This window comes from Aythya marila, assembly GCF_965140915.1.
Source record: "Aythya marila genome assembly, chromosome: 11".
Classification (NCBI taxonomy): Eukaryota; Metazoa; Chordata; class Aves; order Anseriformes; family Anatidae; genus Aythya; species Aythya marila.
Genome location: NC_139052.1, coordinates 4582130 through 4602423, shown reverse-complemented (window position 1 = coordinate 4602423; position 20294 = coordinate 4582130). Strand labels below are relative to the sequence as shown.

General features: G+C 37.4%; 1 protein-coding gene across 2 annotated transcripts in view; it reads left to right on the top strand.

Annotated features, from left to right (window-relative positions):
- The window catches only part of MYO1E (myosin IE), an 89374-nt gene that overhangs the window by 29603 nt on the left and 39477 nt on the right, over positions 1 to 20294 (top strand). For both annotated transcript variants that reach the window (XM_082769269.1, XM_082769270.1), the window contains exons 2-6: positions 6801 to 6944; positions 9676 to 9765; positions 10683 to 10777; positions 17965 to 18052; positions 19999 to 20088. In XM_082769269.1, the coding sequence (XP_082625395.1) occupies positions 6801 to 6944; positions 9676 to 9765; positions 10683 to 10777; positions 17965 to 18052; positions 19999 to 20088 (507 nt within the window). The remainder of the gene's footprint in view (positions 1 to 6800; positions 6945 to 9675; positions 9766 to 10682; positions 10778 to 17964; positions 18053 to 19998; positions 20089 to 20294) is intronic.

The window sequence follows — 20294 nt, the reverse complement described above, 5'->3', positions numbered from 1 at the left end:
GCCTTTTTTCTCCCCTAATGTTTCCATCATATTTAATTTAAATCATTTGCCTTTTATCTTTGTCCATCTAGCTACTGCTTCTGTCTTCCTTTAATTTAGTCTCTGGAATGTGGTCACATCCCAGCAGCCAATGTCTCTGTTTAACATTAAACATTACATACACAAGAGTTATTTTGACGCACTTGTCTACCATGGCTTCTCAATTTTGATTATACCAATCAAGAACCAAAATTCAAGTTAAGCTTTTATGAAATATTTTCTACTGAGAATGGCAGACTGTTTCACTTCATAGAAATACATAAAAGATTCCTGTCGTTAGATTGTGAAAATTTACTAGTTTGGTGAATGTTACTGCAAAAAGCTGGCAGTGCGTTTTGGTTGGTTTTGTTGTTGTTTTGTCTGTTTGTTTGTAAAATGGAAGAACTAGTATGAATTATGCATGTGTGACAACAGTGGTACGCCTCCACTGGCAGAAGCATTGATGTCAGGTGTAGAGTAAATGGTGTGCAGCTTTTTCAGTATTCTGAGTTAGGATGATAACTGTGTGTCATTTAGTGTGTTGATGATACTAATCTCATGTGGAGTGGAGAGACAAATGCTTCCAAAACTACAATGATTTTATGCAATAGCACTCTGTCTGCAATAGGTAAAGAAAATACCTGAAACGGGAACAAAAAGATCATGCTTGTGATCATTTGACACTCCCTCATGGAGGCTGAGTCCCTTCTGTACCGTGATGAAGGATGAATGTTAGCTACTGAAAAAAGCAGTCAGGAGTGCAGGTTGGCAATTTTTCCCTTAGTGGGAACCAAGAAATGATTTTTTTATCATATGTAAGTTGTTGTACTTTAGGCGGTGCTGATGGAGAGGGGGAGAGAGAAACCAGGCACTTTCTCGGGGCAGATTATACAGTCTTCTGATCCCTTGTTTTTAGTGCTTTATTTTTAGATATATTATTTTTAAACAGCTTGAAATACAAAAATATTTGTTCTTTTTTTTTCCAGTTAAAAGAAAACCCTGTTGTGACACAGCATGACTCAATCTTTTTATAGCTACATCAAATACGTGTTGCTTAGGATAATGTAAAAATGTATAAACAACAACAAAGGCAAAAATAAGAAAACACCAGTTGCTATTGTGACACAAGGTGGAGGGCAGCAACACAAGTTCTGTAAATAGATGTCTCATCAATATTATTATTCATTCTGAACAAAAACAATATTGTGCTTTAACCATATCGTACCAAAGTTAGTACAGGTCTAGCACATGGGAAAGTTTTTTATCTCCAGGACTGCTGTAGCGGTAGGTGATGAAATCCCCTGGACACGGATGGTTAGTGCTGCTTACTTGTTTGCTAAGTAAGGTGTTTGTATCACTTTGTGTGATTGTAGCAATTGTCTTAAAGTGTTAACGAGTGGGTGTTAAGAGAAATTTGGAAATTGACAGTAGAATTCATTTTAGGCTCTTTAGATTCTTGATTGTTTTGCTGCTGAAGATGGTAAAATTGTGGAGGTTTGCAGGACAGTGCTTCTCGTTTGCCAGCCAGTTGTGACCTGGATATGAGCTCCTGAAGCGGTACGGCTCCGAAACAGTAGGCTTTTGGCTCACAGGGTCATCTTGTGACTGATAAATGTTATTCTTGTCAGATTGCAAAGCAGATCTGATTTTGAGCCTGAAACAGCAACCGGATGAATAATAACAGCTGACAGCAGTGCAGCACACGCCTTTAATTCCTACTTTGCCAGCCCAGCCTTCGTTCCCTGTGCAACTTGAAGCACGGGGTTTGAAGCCCTCAGAGAAGCTCGCAGGAGCCTTGGCAGCCAGGTTGTTCTGTGCCTGCTTGCGTCTCCACTGCTGGGGCTTTTCACCAGGCAGAGGTGCTGAGGGCTTTTAGCAGGCCACTGAGGTGGTTTTGTTTTTTTGTATTTTTTTTTGATCTCCCAAGCTTGTCTTTTTCCAGCTGCTTACAGCTTGTTAGTGCTGACACAAAGACTTGTATTGACTAATTTATTGTACAGTTTGAGCACATCTTTCACCAAGAAAACCTGAGGCCGAGTCGTGGTTTGCTGACCTTTAAATGTGCCACTCAGCCCTGAGCCTCTGTTAGCCCGGATCTGCCCATGCCAGTGCGGCTCTGCTCAAGTCACTGGGTCCAAACTGGTGCTGAGGTGAACACTTCCAGCCGCCCTTGTTCTCCCAGGTCAGCTGTGGGAGACCTGACCTGGCCTTCTTTGGGAGCAGGTGGAGGCTGAGTGCAGTGTGTGAAGGGCTGCACAGGACAATCAGCAGCTTGCTAAATTAGTTTGGGGCCTCCCTGCAGAGGAGGGTCAAGGTAAGGTGGACACCAGCTAAGTAGCTCAGATTTAAATAGTCTCCAGATTAGAATATTGCATTTTTATGCGGATGATAGAAAGCTGTAACTAAAATAAAGGTTAAATTCTCAAGAAATATCCAATAAGAACAAATCATTTGTGTTTGAAATGTGCCAGCTGAGGGAGGTCAGAAGTCATGTATTGCAATCCCTAACCCTTCCCTGCTTAGGGTAGTTCACTTTGCTTGTATTTTTACAACAGAATACCAAAACCTGCTTAGTTATTTCACAGTAAAAACATACTTTTTGGTACTGAAGACACTGATTAAATCGAACTTCTAAATTTGGGCTACTGAAATAACTACATTACTACAGCCCCTATTTAAAAATGATTCTGCTGTTTTGCTTTGGTCTGCAGAGGCTGTAAAAAAGAAAGACCATATTCTGAAGTGTAATTTGGCTGGGTCTTCTCTCCATAGTTAAAATAATATAGAGGTGCTGGCTCCTGGAAGTGCAGCAGAATCAGAGATGAGAAATTTTACTCTGGACTACGTTTGATCAGTGTTTGTCTTCCTGCCAGACAGAGTTAATTTTTCTGTCCGCCTCTGAAAAGCACTTACAACTTTATGAATCAGTGCTCTGTGAGCATTACTACCTATGTTCTTTCTTAGTTTTAGTACCTGCGTGCTGTTTCACTGTTCCAAAATCATTACTACCCATATTCTTTATTATTATTACAACATGCGTGCTCAGCTCTCTTAGTTTATGTGTAACTCCTTCAAAGAATGCAAGACAAGGCTAACTATATAATGTGATGACATGCGAAGTTTTCCTGCCTGATAATCCACTCCTTAGAATTTTCCATTCCGTGAGCAGATCCTTTTCCATCCACTGCCTGTGCCTCTTCATTTGTAAGGGAACAATAGCGCTCCTTAGGGTTAATTTATGAGGGATCCCCGTCCTTGCCTATGAAGTTCTTTTTCTGGTTACTTACTGTTTTGCTAAGTCTGTAACAGCTTTCTACAAACTTGGTTTACTGTACCACATGAAGCCATCATTCGAAAGTCTACAGTGTGTGTGTGTATATTACAGTATTATTTGTATGAATCTGAAAATAATTGTAGTTATGCTTCTTCAGAGATGACATTTTCTTTCAGTTATAACTGAGTTGTTTATTACAAACATATCAAGTATAATTTTGAGATGGAAAGGCTTCCACATATGATAGTGTTTTGGGAGAGACGTTTAAAGTACATTTCTATAATTTGCCTCTTGAACAAGTTTTGAAAATGCAATTAAAAACATCATAATTTTTAAATATATGTGCTTGGCCTCTAGGAAGTGTGCAGTGTTGGAGAGGTGTGAAGAGTTCCTTTACAATTGCTGTGATATGGACTTTGTTTGGTTGATTTATGACAGGAAGATTTTTTTTTGTATTTCAGAACAATAGAAGAGTAGTAATTGTTATTCAGATGTGGTTATAGTACCAGTTGGAAGGGGCTGAGGTTGGTAAATTCAGGTCAGACTTTAACACCATTCTATGATCCATGCTTGGGGGTAGGTGGTGCCCTGTAGGAACAGCACTCCCTGTCTTAGGCACTACATGTGGCCACCCCACTGGTGCTAGGTTCCTCAGAAAAAAAAAAAGAGGCTGAAAACAAAGCTTAAACATGCAAATGAAATTAGTTACTGCTAAAGCTTGGACTTATTTCTAGATCCACAGGAAAAATCTGACAAAGGTCTGCCAATGGTTTGCTGTTTCTCCATATAGGTTCTTATAAGGCTGTGCCTTAAGGGAGAAATAGTCCCAAACTACCAATAGAAACTTACTTAAAATGTGATACAATATTATTGTGAACTACTTAGTGCTAACATTGTCAACTGTCTTCAGTGCAATTGGTTTCCTGGATATTTAGGCTGCTGCTTTTTTATTACATCTCTGCTGCCTTTTCCGTTCGTGTGTGATACTGTAGGAGTCAGATTTGATTACAGCTGCACATTAAATCAGCGTAAGCACTGGGGAGAGCAGCTCTCGAGGTAAGCTGAGCCTTCCTGGCATTGCTTTTAGAAAGAAGCTTCTGGCCTGGTAGTGTGACTCACAGTCAACCAGCAGTCACTGACTTCTATAAAGCTTGCTGTTGTGTGAACTGTGTGCACATTTTCCATACATCCAATGAGCTTTGTGAGCTTTGTCTTTTTCTCACTGAATTTCCAATGGGAGCTTGGTTTTCTCCTACCATCTCATTTCTGTTTTCTGTAGCTTATTTGATTTTCTGATGCTAAACCACATTCTGCATAGCTTCATGTCATTCTGTGTGTTTATTTTTATACTACACCTTCTTTGTCCATGCTGCCAGTCCCTTTTTCCAAGTGCAATATCACAAATAGTTGATGAGTACACTGAAGGAAATTATGCATTTCTGCTGGACTTCTGTTTTCTCAAATAACCTGACCTTCAACATATTTTCTGTCATGTGTTTTATAACAATTTCCAAAAATCAGTTGGTTCCTTCATTTTCTCAGTGCTTCCAGATCAGTGCTTCCATTTTGCAAATATAAAACTGACAAGTCTTATACAAACTAAAAGAGCTTGAAGATCATTTTGTTTGTGCTTTTGTAAGGTTGTTATGTTCAGGAGAATGGCTGAGATTGTGTGCTTTCAGACATATTTTCCTCTGCTATCCTGTATTAAAAAGCATTCTTTTCATTAAAGCCTACAAATATTCTTTAGTACTGTTAGCAGTGATAGAGCTGAATCAGTGGTAGCAATGGCTGGGGACTTAATAAAATACACACGTAAAGCCTGGAAGTCCCGTGCTGTCTGCAATAGGCAAATGGGTCCGTTTTTAGTGCACACTAATTTATTTTGAGATAAAAATCCAGTTGGGCCTTGTTTTTTTATGTCAGTTAGTCAAGCTGAGATGAGGCCAACCTGCAGGTTTGACTCCACTTGCTAATGTACATTATGGATTAAATTGTGTCTTTGTTAGTTTTTACTGTTTTTTTTTTTTTTTTTTTCCACAATTGATGCACTGAATTTTGTGGGAAAACATACTCTGAGACTAGTTTAATGAATACTTGCAGCCAACCCAGCTTAAATAAAAACCTTGTGCTCCCCTGCTTCCATTTGTTGCTCCCACTCCTATGCCTGGTATTAGTACAAGTGCCTGACTATCAACACGAGGAAGCCGTTCTGCACCTTTGTACAATCACATGGGTCTTTTGCTGGTATAGAAGTGTGCACACACAAAAGTTGTCCATCTATCAGTTGCTGATGTACCATTTCAAAATACCTGAGTGCGGCCAAAGTATATGGAGTACCTACATCTTCTTTCTTACCCTGTATGATTATGCATTATTTTATTCTGTGAAACACTTTATAAAAAGTTGCACGTATTCTGATGAATATGACTTCATCCCATAAAATACATGAAAGCAGCGCAGCTAAATCTTATTGCTTGGAATTATAATGTTAGAAAATGGGAAGAGTACACCAAATTGCTCTTTTGTTAGCCACATCTTCCTTGACAGCGTACCTGGTAATTTATCAGTGTAAAACGTATTAATTTTTGTATTTCTAATATCAGTATTGTACAAACAAAAATTTAAGTATAAAAATGCAAGAGGGCTGAACTCCGTGAGAATTCCCTGCCAGGCTGCAAGGAGTAGTTTTGGGATTAAAGAACAGATTTATAGCTGCATTGCGTCTAGACAGGATTTAATTCTGCTTATGGGTGCATCCACAGAACCCAACTACTGTTCAAATCAGCTGGAAAAAAACAGATTTTGATTTCAACTGCTGCAAATTGAAATGTCACGAGTTTTCAGTAGCATCCCGAAATAGTCTCTAAGTGTGGGGAGAGAATATCTATTTAGATGTCAGTTAAGTATGGTGACTAACAGATCGAAAGGGACTGTTAAGACATGCAGCTTGTCAGGCTGCACAGCTTGGTCTGCAGAACAAACATCACTGAATACTTTCTGTATCAGGCTGAGCTTCTATTTGAGTAACATCGCATGTCCGTGTTTGATGTAAAACACTGTTAAAGGAGGGAGAATCCACGGCATCCCTGTTTAATGTAGTTCAGGTGGTTAACTATCCTCATGACCAATAGTTGCACTGTAGGAGACTAATTTTAGCATCCTTAGCTTTCAATGACTGCATCTCAGTTGGAATAATTGTTGGTTGTTTTTTTTTCTTCTAGTTTTAGAAAAGTCTGACATCTGAAATCTCTTCGGTGTGCAGACAGTCACAAAACCCCATGAAATTACCTTCTAATTTTTGAGGGCAGTGATGCTTTAATTAATAGTTCAGAGATGAGTAAGGTGACATCATTTGTGTATGCTTTTCTATAATGCCTGGATTAAGGGATGGAATTCAATGTGAGGGATCTATTTTGGAAGTTGGAATTTGAATGGATTGTTTTCAGTTACCTAATGCTCATGAGAAATATAGTAACTTTTTAATGCTTCTTGTGTTTTCCTGCAGGGCAGCAAAGGGCACTACAGATACCACTGGCAGAGCCACAATGTCAAGCACAGTGGAGTGGATGATATGGTCCTTCTTTCCAAAATCTCAGAGGATTCCATAGTGGAGAACCTTAAGAAGCGATACATGGATGACTATATTTTTGTATCCTTTATACTACTACTTTTATTCAGGTCCTGTGGACTTACTGAGGCAATGCAAAACTAGTAGCATATATGTATTCTGTTTAAGTAGATCAGTCAAAGATCCTGAGCATTTTATATGACAGTGCACCTGTGAGTACAGAAAATGAAATTTTGAAATTTGAAATTAAGATCTGAAGGTTTGAAATTAAGATCTGAAAAACGTTTATTTGATATTCTTTTTTACATATGGTAGTGTTCTTGCCATTGTTGAAGATAGGCCTGTAGTTCCATGTATTTATATATCCATGTGACCTCTGAAGCTAGGTACAATTATGCTACTTCAATGATCAAGAATTAATAGGTTTAAGCATTATATATGTTTTGAGATTATGTTTTTGTTTTTACCTATCAAAATCTAACATTCTTTTGTGACATAGTCCTGTTTACAACTTGTTCTAGAATTCTTAATACTGTGGATCGTGGACTGATGGAAACAGATAACCATATGAACATCTGCAAATCTAAAATGTTTGCACTTCGATTCTTTTTTTTTTTAAACTGTGATTAATGAAAACATGAAAGATTTAAGTACGTGAACATATAACCCAGCAAGAAAAACAGATTTTAGCACCAAAAATTTGCTTTTTTTTTTTTTTTTTTTTGAAATTCCATATGAAAAGACTTCTAGAGACAAAACACTAGACACTGTTTCATTTTTAGCTTTCACAATATAACGTGAGCTGTAGTGAGAAATTTTGTAAACTCTAGTCCGTATGACACTGGTACTTCTTCTGCTTTAGCCAAGTTTTCATACTTCCTAGTAGTACCTTGTGAACAGTTTCCTTGAAGTATTTAACGTTTTATTTCCCTTTCTGCTAAATATATATATATATATATAACGCCTCCTGGCTAACTATATATTCAGATAGTAAGAGCTAAGTGGCAGCTTGCTTTAGCAAGGACTGATAGAGGATAAGTAATGTTGCAGCTATGCTGACATTTCCATCCCAAACTGTATAAGTTTTTAATAGGTGTGCATTCATGGTTTTGGATCCTCTGTTCAATTAATTACCTCACCATTAATGATTTTGCATTACAGAAATGTGACAAATTTGTCAAACAGATAATATTGGGGCAACCTATAGTTCTCATCCTATTAGTAAAATGAACACTTCTGTCCCTGTGGAACCCTGCATCTTCCATGAATTACATTCACATTTTTCAGTGCTCAGTGCTGAAGAAACCATTTGATGCTTTTTTTCTTACAAAAAAGTGAAGTTAGCATAGTCTTCTTACTGAAGCAGGATTAACTGTGTTTTCCAAGGGAAATGGTGGTCATGCTGAGGTATGAGTCTCCTTTTAAAAGCATTATAATTCTTCTGTGTGGGGAAGAAGAATCCTTTTGCAGTCCTGTGTAGGATTTTTGTTCTAGAAATCATCTCCTGAATCTTTCAATTGTTCTTATGTCTCCCCATGAATGAATATTTCTCAGTGCCACTCTGCACAGAGATAACTATTCTTCCCAGAAAATGCTTGCATTGTTTACCAACAGAAAACTATCGCTTCAGATGTTTATACTGATGCAATGAGTGCTTGTTTTGACCCGGATGTTGTTAATCTTCTTTGAATTAAATTTAAAAATATATAAAGAAAACATTGCAAATTAACAATACAGAGGTGATGTTCACTGATTTATAGTTCTTCCCCAACTGACTACTGTCTTGTGCTCTGGCACCAAGACAATAGGTTATTTTGTAGGGTAACACAGCAGGATAAATTTCTAATTTTCCTACATCTGTATGGAAAGCTTAAATAGTAAGTTTGTCCATGAACAATTCCAGATTGTTCAGTGAAACCAGCAGTACAGTATTTTGGACTTGTTATTATTACACTGTCAACTCCTAACTCATGAACCAGTCCTGCCTGTAAAGCAGTATCAGGTGCTTCATTTATGTGTATAACAATTCAAATACTAAAGGTTTCTGAAGTATTTTCTAAATGTAGGTACGTGTACAGCTCAGTGCAGAACTGTGAAACACTAAGATTCAAAAGGTTGCAAAAAATCTTTCTGGGCATAATAATAGCTTGTCGCTGATTGTTGTCTTACAGGGCAGCCTGCAGGATGACTTCTAGGAACTGTCTTCTTATACAGCCTGCAGGATAAGACTTGTATGGACTGTTAACAGTTACGTTCATAAAGTAACACCACGTAACTGAATTACCTAATTCCCTTAGCTCCCTGACTTGTCCATGCAGCTGAGTGATTGTCCAGTTCAGCTCAGTCCAGGCTGTTTCCATCTGTCTGCATGCTCAGCACAATCTCTGTGAGATCAGAATGTGTCAGTACAGCTCATTCTGCTAAGGTCAAAACAATCTTTTCAATACTAGCAACACGATCTCCTCAGTTGCAAAGGAGCAAAGCAGTTCAAATATACCATTTCCTTTCTGTATTTTTACTCAAGGAGTATTGGATTTGGGCCTGTAATACATGTTCCTGTACTTAGCTTGTTGTAAAACACATATTTTGATAATATGAAAGTATCCTCCTGAATGATATTTTTATATTCTTGTAAGCCTTCTAATTTTATTTTTATTAATAATCGTTTTAAGCTGTTTTTTTTTTTTTTTTTTTTTTTGTATTATTTGAATCTGTGTACTACTGTGTAATATATGGAAAGGTTATTTGGCAGTCACTAGAGGTAAGATAATACTTTTTAAGCTGTAGTTACCTTAACTGCTTTTAAATACAGACATACATTGGCTCTGTGTTAATCTCTGTGAATCCTTTCAAACAAATGCCATATTTTGGGGAAAAGGAAATTGAGATGTACCAAGGAGCCGTAAGTAAAGCAGTCTCTAGTGAACTAGAGTATTGGCAGGCATGTAAATATTATTCTACGTTGTAAAACTCTTGAAAGCATTTGTTTCGGGGTTTTGGTAGTTCGCTGTGTTAGATAAATCGGCTGGGAGAAATCGGCTGTTATCCATCACCATATACTGACTCTTCAAATTGAATTCCCCAGAACATAGAATTAGTATCTCAAGAAAATACTTGCATTAACTCTAGTCCATACCAGGCTTTGCCCCTTGACAGGCCTTTCCTCTTGCAAAGGCAGTTTTTAAGCTATTGGGTGCTTAAAGTGTGGCGCATAATACAAGCTGGCCAGAGTGGACTTGGAGAATACGGGAAGAGATCCCTGACTGGAAAAGAACAATAAGAAAATCGAGATGCCAAAATTGGATACCTGTTGTGAAAATACTGCTTGAAGAGTGAGCAGCACAAGGACATGAGGGAGTTAAAATGCAGTTTCCTCCTCTGCTCACATGCCCACAGCCAGAAGACTAGGGAAACCGTTCGGTTTGAGTGGGTGCAGTGGATGAAAATGAGGCTGTTACAGCACCAGGCTCTGTGTAGTGGCTTAGGTAGTTTATTGTTAGCATGTGACCACTGGTGGGTTAGGCTTAAATTATATGAGTTTCTCTTGGACAAGTAATGTATTTCAAGCACGGCCTATTTTTAGATCAGACTGTTTACAATACTTCAGGAGAAAATTATAGATGAGAAAAAGATCAGTAACAGAAGCAGAGGCTTTGGTTTGTTTTTATTAAACAAGCAAAAAAAATCCTCAGAATCTTCAGTGTAAAGTGGGATAGAGAATTGTTTTCTTGTTCTTCCAATTTAAATAAAAGTTTATATTGCTTTTGCTGCATTGCCTAATGCTGTGTTGAAAAAACTACGCTCTGTTTCCCTTTCTAGGCACAATATGAAAACCCACCACATATTTATGCTCTTGCAGACAGCATGTACAGAAACATGATTATTGACAGAGAAAATCAGTGCGTCATTATTAGGTAAGAAAAAGATCTGCAAAAAAAAAGTTGTTCTTTTTTGTTTTAACTTCAAGAAATGGAAAAGTTTATTTTTTATTATACTAATAAAAACCTTCTGTGTCCATGACCACTGAATATTTTGGGGTTTTCTAGGATAGCTAAGTATTTTCTGACCCTCCCTTTTGTTTTCCAGTAGAATCCTGGTAGCTTAACAAAAAATTGCTTTCTCTCTGCTTCATGCCCAATATCAATTCTGCAATAGCTTGAATGACTACATGAGGTACAGATTAACAGCTATAGCATCCGTGGGCAGTGCAAAATCCAACGCTCACATTGACTACATTAACATACTCTGGGTTTAGTTCTATTTCTTTTTTTTTTCCCCATTAAAAATAAATGCACTTTTGTTCATTTTATAATTTTCCTTGTATTCAGTCAGAGACAAAAGGAGAAGAGAGATACAAGCAAATTAATTTTGTCCTCACTATTATTCCATTTTAATTATTAGGCTGAGGCACTTTGAATTTATTATTGAGTTTGTTTAATAATAGGCATTACTTAAGTCACAGGCACAGTGAATTTTGGGTACAGAGGTATGCTTTGGTCTCATCTGTGAGTTTATACGTGGTTTATAATAAAAGAAAATGTGCAGAGAGCAAGAACTGCAAGATGTTTTATCTCGTACACTATCCCTCTTAAATATTTTCCTTCTTGAATGGAAAAGTTAAGAGGTTCACTGTAGTTCACCTGGACCTGCAGTTTGCCTATGGCAGTGTTGTCCAAATACATTTATATATTTTGCAAATAATTAAATTATATATATTGGGAGTGTGTGTTGAGTAATTTCTTACTGATTGGGTGCATAGTCAAAAAAAAGTTTGGAAATCACTGGCCTGTGGGAATGTATCAGTCAAGAAGCAGGGAAAAGAAAGAGAAGGAAAAAAATTCTCTTAAGTTAAACAGCCATTATTTTATTAATAACAGTCATTCTTAAGCTTCCTATCATGTCTCTTCAGAACACTCAGAGAGACATCACCATGAATTTAACTGCTGCTGAATTTAACAGAAGAGATTTCAAGACTTGAGTGTTTTTCTTTGTCCGGGGGCCCTCTCTGGTCCTGGGGTGGCTGTGTGCCTTGCAGTGTCACAGCCCCAAGGGGCAGGATGTCAGTGATCCGATCTGATGCCATGTAACTTACTGCTGGCTGGAACCTGCCAGGAAATGGTGAAGGGTCACTGATGTTAAGCCTCAATGCCTTTTCACCAGCCACTTGCTAATTTCAGTTTCACAGCAGTAATAAAAAAGACACGGGCTTAGTGAGTGGATCTTGCATGTGGAGGTGCTCCATGTGCGAGTTTTCCTGTACCTTACTGAATGATTCATTGTGAAAACAGGTATAATATTTACATATCTCACATATGAGCTATATAAAATGTGCATATCTCACCAATGAGCTGCCTAGAGAGCTTGTGAGGAATAATTGCTTGTAAGTTATATTCATTGTGTTATTTGGATCTATGCCTGGGGGTCATCTAGGCAGAGCATTTCTGGGTGACAGGTTGGTTACACTGGAAAAACTGACAGGTGTCCCTCTTAGTATTAGTAAAAAGTGCATGTAGGTATGCAGAAACTGATGGTTTTGCATTTAGGAAGGTCAGCCAGGCATTAAGAGTTTGTGACACTGAGCTGTACTACAAGGGCCTCCCTATTTCTAGGCTGCTGTTACATGGTGCCATGTAACTTAAAAAGCCCAAAGCTCATACTCTTGCTTTTCATATTTCTAAACTGATCCCTGAGCTGTCATCTTTTGGGGAAAATTGATGCCTGTTGCCAGGATGAAGTTAGTAGTACCATTTGGTCAAATTTAGACCTGTTAGGAATGAGTAAAATTGAGATTTATTTTGATTTTTGTACAAAATAACATCCCAGACCCTCAATATTTCATATTAAGCTAAATTTATAGTGCAAATTCTTAAACTGCGGTGGACTGTTAGTAGAAAGCACAATTTTTGATGTGTTGCTAATGCCTCAAAGTGTAACGTATACAGAGGAGTCACATTGCCAGAGAGTGGAGTCGCAGATCTTTTTCAATTTACAGGTTAAATTCTTGAGAGCATTCTTGTGCCTAAATGATGGATAGTGCATTCTTCAGAGTGTGTGCATTGTGTCTGGGCAGAGTGAATTTTTTCTCAATATATGCACAGACTATTCAAAATATGCTGGAGTTAATTAAAATCTACTGAAAAACTGAAACAAGAAAAATCATGTTTTCCAGGGCTATTTCAAAGAGTTCCTCTTACTCAACATTTTTTATTTTTCCTATGATTTTTCTTATTACAGACACTGGAAAGACTGTAGACTAGACTTACAGGTAGTTTTCATGGTAGCATTTGTTTTTTGGGACACGATTAATTTCTGTGAAATTGGTAACTGGGCCTTTCATAAAATTGATTTTGTTTAGTGTGATATTTTAATTCTTTTGACCACGGTTCATTTAAATTGTTTAGCTATATCCCATATTTTGCGATTAGAAAGACATCAAAATTTCTAATGACTAGCTTGGCTTAAAAGGGAAGTTTTGTGAAATTTGGCATTCTGTTGCTTCCATTTACCTTATTTCATGGACCAGAAAGCACTGAAATTGCTGGCAGACTCAACAGTTCCCAACATCCTGCAGCTCCTGAGTTAAGCAGATGCTTTAGCTAGCTACATGTCTACTGTCACAGCATCAGTTTCACCTAATTGCTGCCAAGGATTTTACCATTATCGTCCCCAAACTGCTGATTGTCAGAAAACTGAGATACAGTTCCAGTTGTTTGTCTTCAGCTCCACAGAAGCCTGTGGAATGTAAGCAGCTTCATATGAACCTTTGCATTTCAGTGAACCATAACTTTTTCCATAAAAATTGATCCTGTGGGAAATGAGTGATGATGGCAATGCAATGAGGTGCTGATTTGCTTCTCTTCTTCGTCAACCAGTCTAAAGTTGGATTGGCTTCACTGAAAATCCCTGATGGAACAAAAGAAACAGAGAAAGCTAGTACAGAAACAAGTCCATTGTTTTTCTATTTTTCCCCCTCCTGAAGATATCAGTCAACATTTTCAAATAAAGGTTTGCAAAGAGGGAAGGGGCAAAATCATGCGTAGAGTGGGCTGGTTCTCAGTCATGTCTGGCCTATGGTGCACGTGGAGACAAAACAATGATGGGGGTGGGGTTGCTGCATAGCTCTGTCTTTCCACAGCATGGGGTTTGGGCACCTGTGGCATCCACCTCCAGACCTGGGAGGGGTCATGCATTCAAACAGTGGGCACCAGAGGTAGGTTTCCAGGCAGGTGAAGGAAGGTCCCAGCAGCATCCCCATGTGGTCGGGACCCTATCTGTATGTGGGGACCACTCAACCTTTTCAGAGGACATTTTGTTCCAGGATTCTAACTAATGCGTTTGGACACTGGTGGGAGAAGTTCCTCCTCTTCAAAAAGCAACTGAATTAACTAGGAAGGCAGATCCAAAAGAACATAGAGTTCTCTGAAAGGCTGCATTGATACTAACCAAAAATATTTTTTTTTACATGATAATACTAAAGAAAAAAAGAAAATCCTCACTGACCAACCATTCCAGGGACGGGAAAGACTATTTCATTAGTGAAATAATTGCAGTATATATGTGTATGCTTTAAGAAAATTATATGTACACGTCTAATTATAGCTGAGGAGCCATGGGTTATTTTGAATGGCTGTTAACAGTGTAAACAATGAAGGGCTGGATTCTGGCTGGGCTGAATGCAGGTGCAGAGTGTGTGCTATGGTGGGAGGAGGGAGCAGCACCTGCAAGCTTCTTCCCTAGTTCAGTATGCACCAGGCAGAATTACAAAGGAAGATTGCTCATACAAGTAATGGAGTTATGCTGGAGTTGGGTTTCTTACTGAGTTTATGTTGCACTGACGCGTGATACTTAATTGAAGCCTCTACTGAACCAAACGGATAAATCTGTGTCTGCTACAGCAGACTGTTCATATTTCTTCCTCACTAGAAATGGCAGCCCTTCCAAATGAGCAACAATGAGTTGTCTAATCAAGATTTTAATTAAGAAGGATTGTCTGTTGTGGCTTTTAATTCCTTCTGGACTATCACTGTCCTTTAGTTAAGAGAGTGGAGGTTATGATAAGTATTTTTCTATTGTGTAGCTATAAATATTTCCTCAGATTATTCTGAAGGTTTTACCTGTCTGTAAAATTGAGGACTTTATTTTCCATTTCATTCTGTGATTTCTGCCAGGAGATATAGCAAACAACTATCTGTCTGTCTTAAGCCTACCAAGTTAAAAATTTAATACAAGATTTCTAGTCGGTTTTTGTGCCTCAGACTTCCAGAAGACTCAAATGTCCGATAGTTCTAAAACGTCTACACAGAATCTCACTGGAAATAAGGCTGAACTTTTATGAGGAAGTGGTAGAAATGCAAGTCTAATGTAGTAAGAAAAGTTAGGTAACAACTCTCTGTTTCAGAGGGGAAAATAAATCACTGCTGTTATGCTGCTGAGGTCTCTGAACATCACTGGAAAAAGTAAATTTTGTATTTCAGCAAACTAGAAAGCTTATTCAAACATGACAGAATATTTTACATATATGGTGTTCTTTGCTGGTAGAGCCAAGTGTTCTTTATAAAAATTTATTATTAGAATTTCCACCTTGTCTTGATTATGTAGATAACTAGTATTGTTTTATAGCCAGGGCGACAATATGAAATGTCACTCAGCAAATTAATTTTAGAGAGAAGAATAAAGCTCTGTATTGGATCTTGCTTCTATACTAATCACTGGATTATATTTCCTCTGGGAAGGAAGGAAGGAAGGAAGGAAGGAAGGAAGGAAGGAACTGAAAACTTGCCCTGTGTTATTCTGATTTCAGCTAAGTGTTAATTGACTTTGCTGAACGTAATGTAACTTTTCTGAAATTGCAAATAGTGCTAGAAAAACAATACAATGCCTTTCAGTGTGTTCTTTTTTGTTTAGTGATACATGTAGAGGCTATATAATGATTTATTTTTAGGAAGAAAGGTTTCTAAGAAAATTGTACCATAATACGCTTCTTACTTTAAGCCATTCTCGTTACTTTTTCAACCTTTAAAAACCACTGTACTTCCAACATACCAGTAGTACGTAATTGGCAGAGTACCAGTGCTTTGCTGGGGGTAAGGCACCATCTCATCAGATAAAATTACTTCAGTTCATAAAGAATGTATCATGCTGTTCAACTGTATTTAATTGGAGATATTTACTGGTCTCTGATCAATAAACTTATAAAACTGAGGAAAAGTGTAAGCATACATAAATCTACAGCAAACTCTGAAAGGCAGTCTTTTGGCCAAATTAATTTAATATAAAGGATAACTTATACTGGAACAGAGACATAACAATAAAATGGAATTATATTCCTCCATATTGATGTCCAGGACAGACACTATGGAATGGGTAATGTAAACCATACTTAATTTGAACAAAGAGAAGGATAATGTATGCATCAAATAAAAACTTAAGTAAATGTATTACATTTTTACTGCTTGTTAAATAACATCTGATCTTATTTATTCAGTGTTTGACCCCAGATCCTTGTCTGTATTCAGTTGAAAAATGCATATATAAATTCAAGAATATGTTTTGGGGTAGATTGGTTTCTCTGTCCTGTTCTGCAATAAGATAAACAAATTACTGTGAGCAAATTTTGGTTTGACAAAATACTTTTTTCTAAAACATCTTTAAATACTGCTGATACAGACTTCCAAATATGGTTTGCTATCTAACAAACTCAGTCTGTTCCTGTGAATGTCATAGATACCAATAATACAGGCTTTCTTCTCCTTGATATTTAGGAAAAGATGACTTAATAACAGAAGTCATGATCCATACTTGATCAAGAAGTATTTTTTCACCTTTTTAAGTATCCTGTTTGATCTGTAAAACTGCAGTCAGGAGAAGACAAACACATGAATTTATTTCTGACCCAAAACAAAACAAAACAAAACCTCCTTTCAGTATTTCTGTACCTTTTGGAAGCTTTGGGAAGCCTTTTTAGAATTAAGCCTTTGTAAATGTCTCCATTAGTCACGCTGATAAGGAGCTAAGAGTTGACATTCTCAGCAAGTCCTCTTCCTGTGCAGGACATGCTGATGTTTCTCTCGCAAACATAGCTAAAATTTGTGCAGGAAAAGATGTGCAGTTGATCCACATCCAGGAACAAGTAGGCGCAGGATAGAAGAGTCAACATTCATAGAAATTACTCAGGAGCCTAAAGATGATACAGGTTTTCATACAAGAAAAAACAACAACAACAAAAACAAACATTTCAGATGTCTTTATGACATTGAACAGACATCCTTATGTTTTTCTTTGTATTCCTATACAAGTCAAGGTCAGGGTAAATTCATTAAGGACAAAGCTAATTTGCAGCAAGATTTATGTAAGGCTGGAGAAATTCTGTTGAAATGAGATTAGCTTTAAGGTATGAAATAAACTGTTGAGGTTGGATTGCATGAAGTATCAATCTCCTTTCCATCTTAAGAAACTCTTAATAATCAGAATAAAACAAATCTGATGTAAACTGTATTCACCATTGAAGTGAAATATTCAAACGGAAGGAAGGAATTATTAAAGCTAGTATGGAATATTAAGATTTCTTGTACCCTGTGTCAAGAGGCATAGGAACCGGAAGGTGGTTCTTCCGTCATTCCGGATGTGATTAATAATGTCTCATTATTTCATTCAGGAACGCCTAAAACAAAAGAAGTAGGCATCTGGCATGCCACTTAGGGCTTGGACTTTCAAATGAGTTTTTGTGTTGAGATCTGAAATCCCATTAAATTTAAATGGGATTAAGCACTTGTGCTCTTTTGAGCATCTTGATTTAAGTATATTTATTTTGCAATTTACGTTATATTCTGACTTTGAAATCTCAGAGATTCTGGAACCCATGCAGGGTGATTTAATCAGAATTATTTATTCATAAAAATATACAAGCAACCATGCTACAACACTGTATCACAGCCTGTGTTACCAACTTACCTGATATAGAACACTTACTATTTATTATTATTCATTATTATGGTATTGTTATTCAATATTAAGATACTTGAACAAGATAAACCATAAGTTACTCCGTTCTTAGAGTTATTTAAAAACTAACAGGTACATTTTTGTGTTCCTTTTTTCATAGCGGGGAAAGTGGTGCTGGGAAGACTGTGGCTGCTAAATACATTATGAGCTATGTCTCCAAAATTTCAGGAGGTGGCCCTAAAGTACAGGTGAGTTGATTAAGGGCAATACTGAAGCATAAGCATAGTCTGAAGATTGAGTTCAGAGGTAGAATGGCAAAGGTCTGTCTTGGCAGATGCTGGCAGCCAGTAGGCACTTCACTGCAGAAGCTTGTGAGCTGTAAGTATATACAAGTCCTCAACAGCAGAGAGTCAGCTGAAGAGAATACTGAACTGCTTGCTTGCAGCTCTCTAGGCCACCTGTGTGAGGAGAAAATCCACAAAACCAGAATGATCTCTGTTAAGTGTTTTTTTTTAGCTCTCACACTAAATTATACCTACAAGTATGTGTGTGTGTGTGTGTGTATATATATATATATTATATATATATATATATATATATATATATATATATATATATATATATATGTTTAGTTAAGGTGGTGTGTCGTGGTTTAACCCGGCTGGCAGCTAAACACCACGCAGCCGTTCGCTCACCCTCCCCCCTCCCTCTCTGGGACGGGGGAGAGAAATGGAAAGTGAAGCCCGTGAGTTGAGATGAAGACAGTTTAATAAGACAGGAAAATAATAATAACAATAATAATAATAATAATAGTACAATGATGATAATAGTACTACTACTAATAATATGTACAAACAAGTGATGCACAATGCAATTGCTCACCACCCGCTGACCGATGCCCAGCTTAACCCTGAGCAGTCCGGCCCCCTCCCCCCGGCTAGCCACCCCTATATATTGTTTAGCATGACGTCAGATGGTATGGATACCCCTTTGGCTAGTTCGGGTCACCTGTCCTGGGTCTGTCCCCTCCCAGCTCTTACTGCACCCCCAGCCTGCCTGTTGGCAGGACAGAGCGAAAGTCTGAGGTGTCCTTGGCCTGGTATAAGCACTGCTCTGCAACAATTAAAACATCGGGGTGTTATCAGCACTCTTCTCATCCTAAGCCAAAACACAGCATTCCACCAGCTACTAGGAAGAAAATTAATTCTGTTCTAACTGAAACCAGGACATGGTGTAAAACTTTAATTATCATTCTTAACCTTGTTAAGCAATCTTCTATTAGTAGGTGTGATTTTTTTTTTTCTCCTGGACTGGTATTGCATTGAAAACTGAACTGGCTTTTCATGTTTGTATTACTTCCGTTCCGTCTCTGATTTGTAGGCATGCATTAGAGAGCCAACAGCAGGAACATCATCTTGTTTTATCAGGTTATCTAATCAAAAGTATAGTATCTGAAAGCTATCTGAAATAACAAATAGTTCCTTTTCTTAATAACTGTATTACCAACGTCTGCTCTATCTACAGAAGAAGCCCATGAAGTAAAGCCAGTTGTCTTGAGCAATTTCACTTGAAATAAAATTCAATTTTATTTATACAGCTCAGCATGCATTAAGTTTCTTCTGAAACTAATAGCTAGACCATAATTCCAACTCCTAGGATCAGATACAGAAACAATAGTAACAGACTGTATGGCTGTCTAAGATAGATAGGTAGCAGCATCACTGGTCCTCAGACAGGTTACTTAAGTACTTGGAGAAGCCTACATTTCACGTTCTGATTTCATATGTTGTGGTTGCAGACCCTCAAAGTGATCTAAGTGATTATGTGGAGGAAGGAAATTGCTTAAAAACAAGAAGATGAAAGAAAAAACACAAGAAAACCATATCAATTTATTGGCTCTGTTGTTTTGCCCAACAGTGAACAGAAGGACTAGTTGTTTGCAGCCTCAGGCATTTTGTTCAGTTTTCTAAGATTTTCTTCAGAAAATAAGAAGCTTCAAAAACATGAAAGCTCTGAAAAAAGATTGCATCCAAGAGGATATTTTCCAGATATGGTCTTCATTACTTTTTTATACATAATTTAGATGTCATGGTTTCCTTGAAAAACTCTTAAGAACTTAAAACAAGCAAACAAAAGACTGTTAAAAAAAAATCTATTTCTGAATCTCTGTTTCTTTTGTTTCCTCAAATTTTAGCACGTGAAAGATATAATTCTACAGTCCAACCCTTTACTAGAGGCCTTTGGGAATGCAAAAACTGTACGGAACAATAACTCCAGCAGATTTGTAAGTCCATCTCCCTTAGAGATTTCCTTCATGCTTCCAACTTCTATAGTGTTATTATTCAGGAGTTTAATATAAAATTGTTTATATTGTTTATGATAGAAGATATATCAGGATAAAATGAATAAAATAGAAGATATATCAGGATAAAATAAAATATAAATAAAATGATTTATATTATTAATTACTCAGGAGTGTAATATAAAATA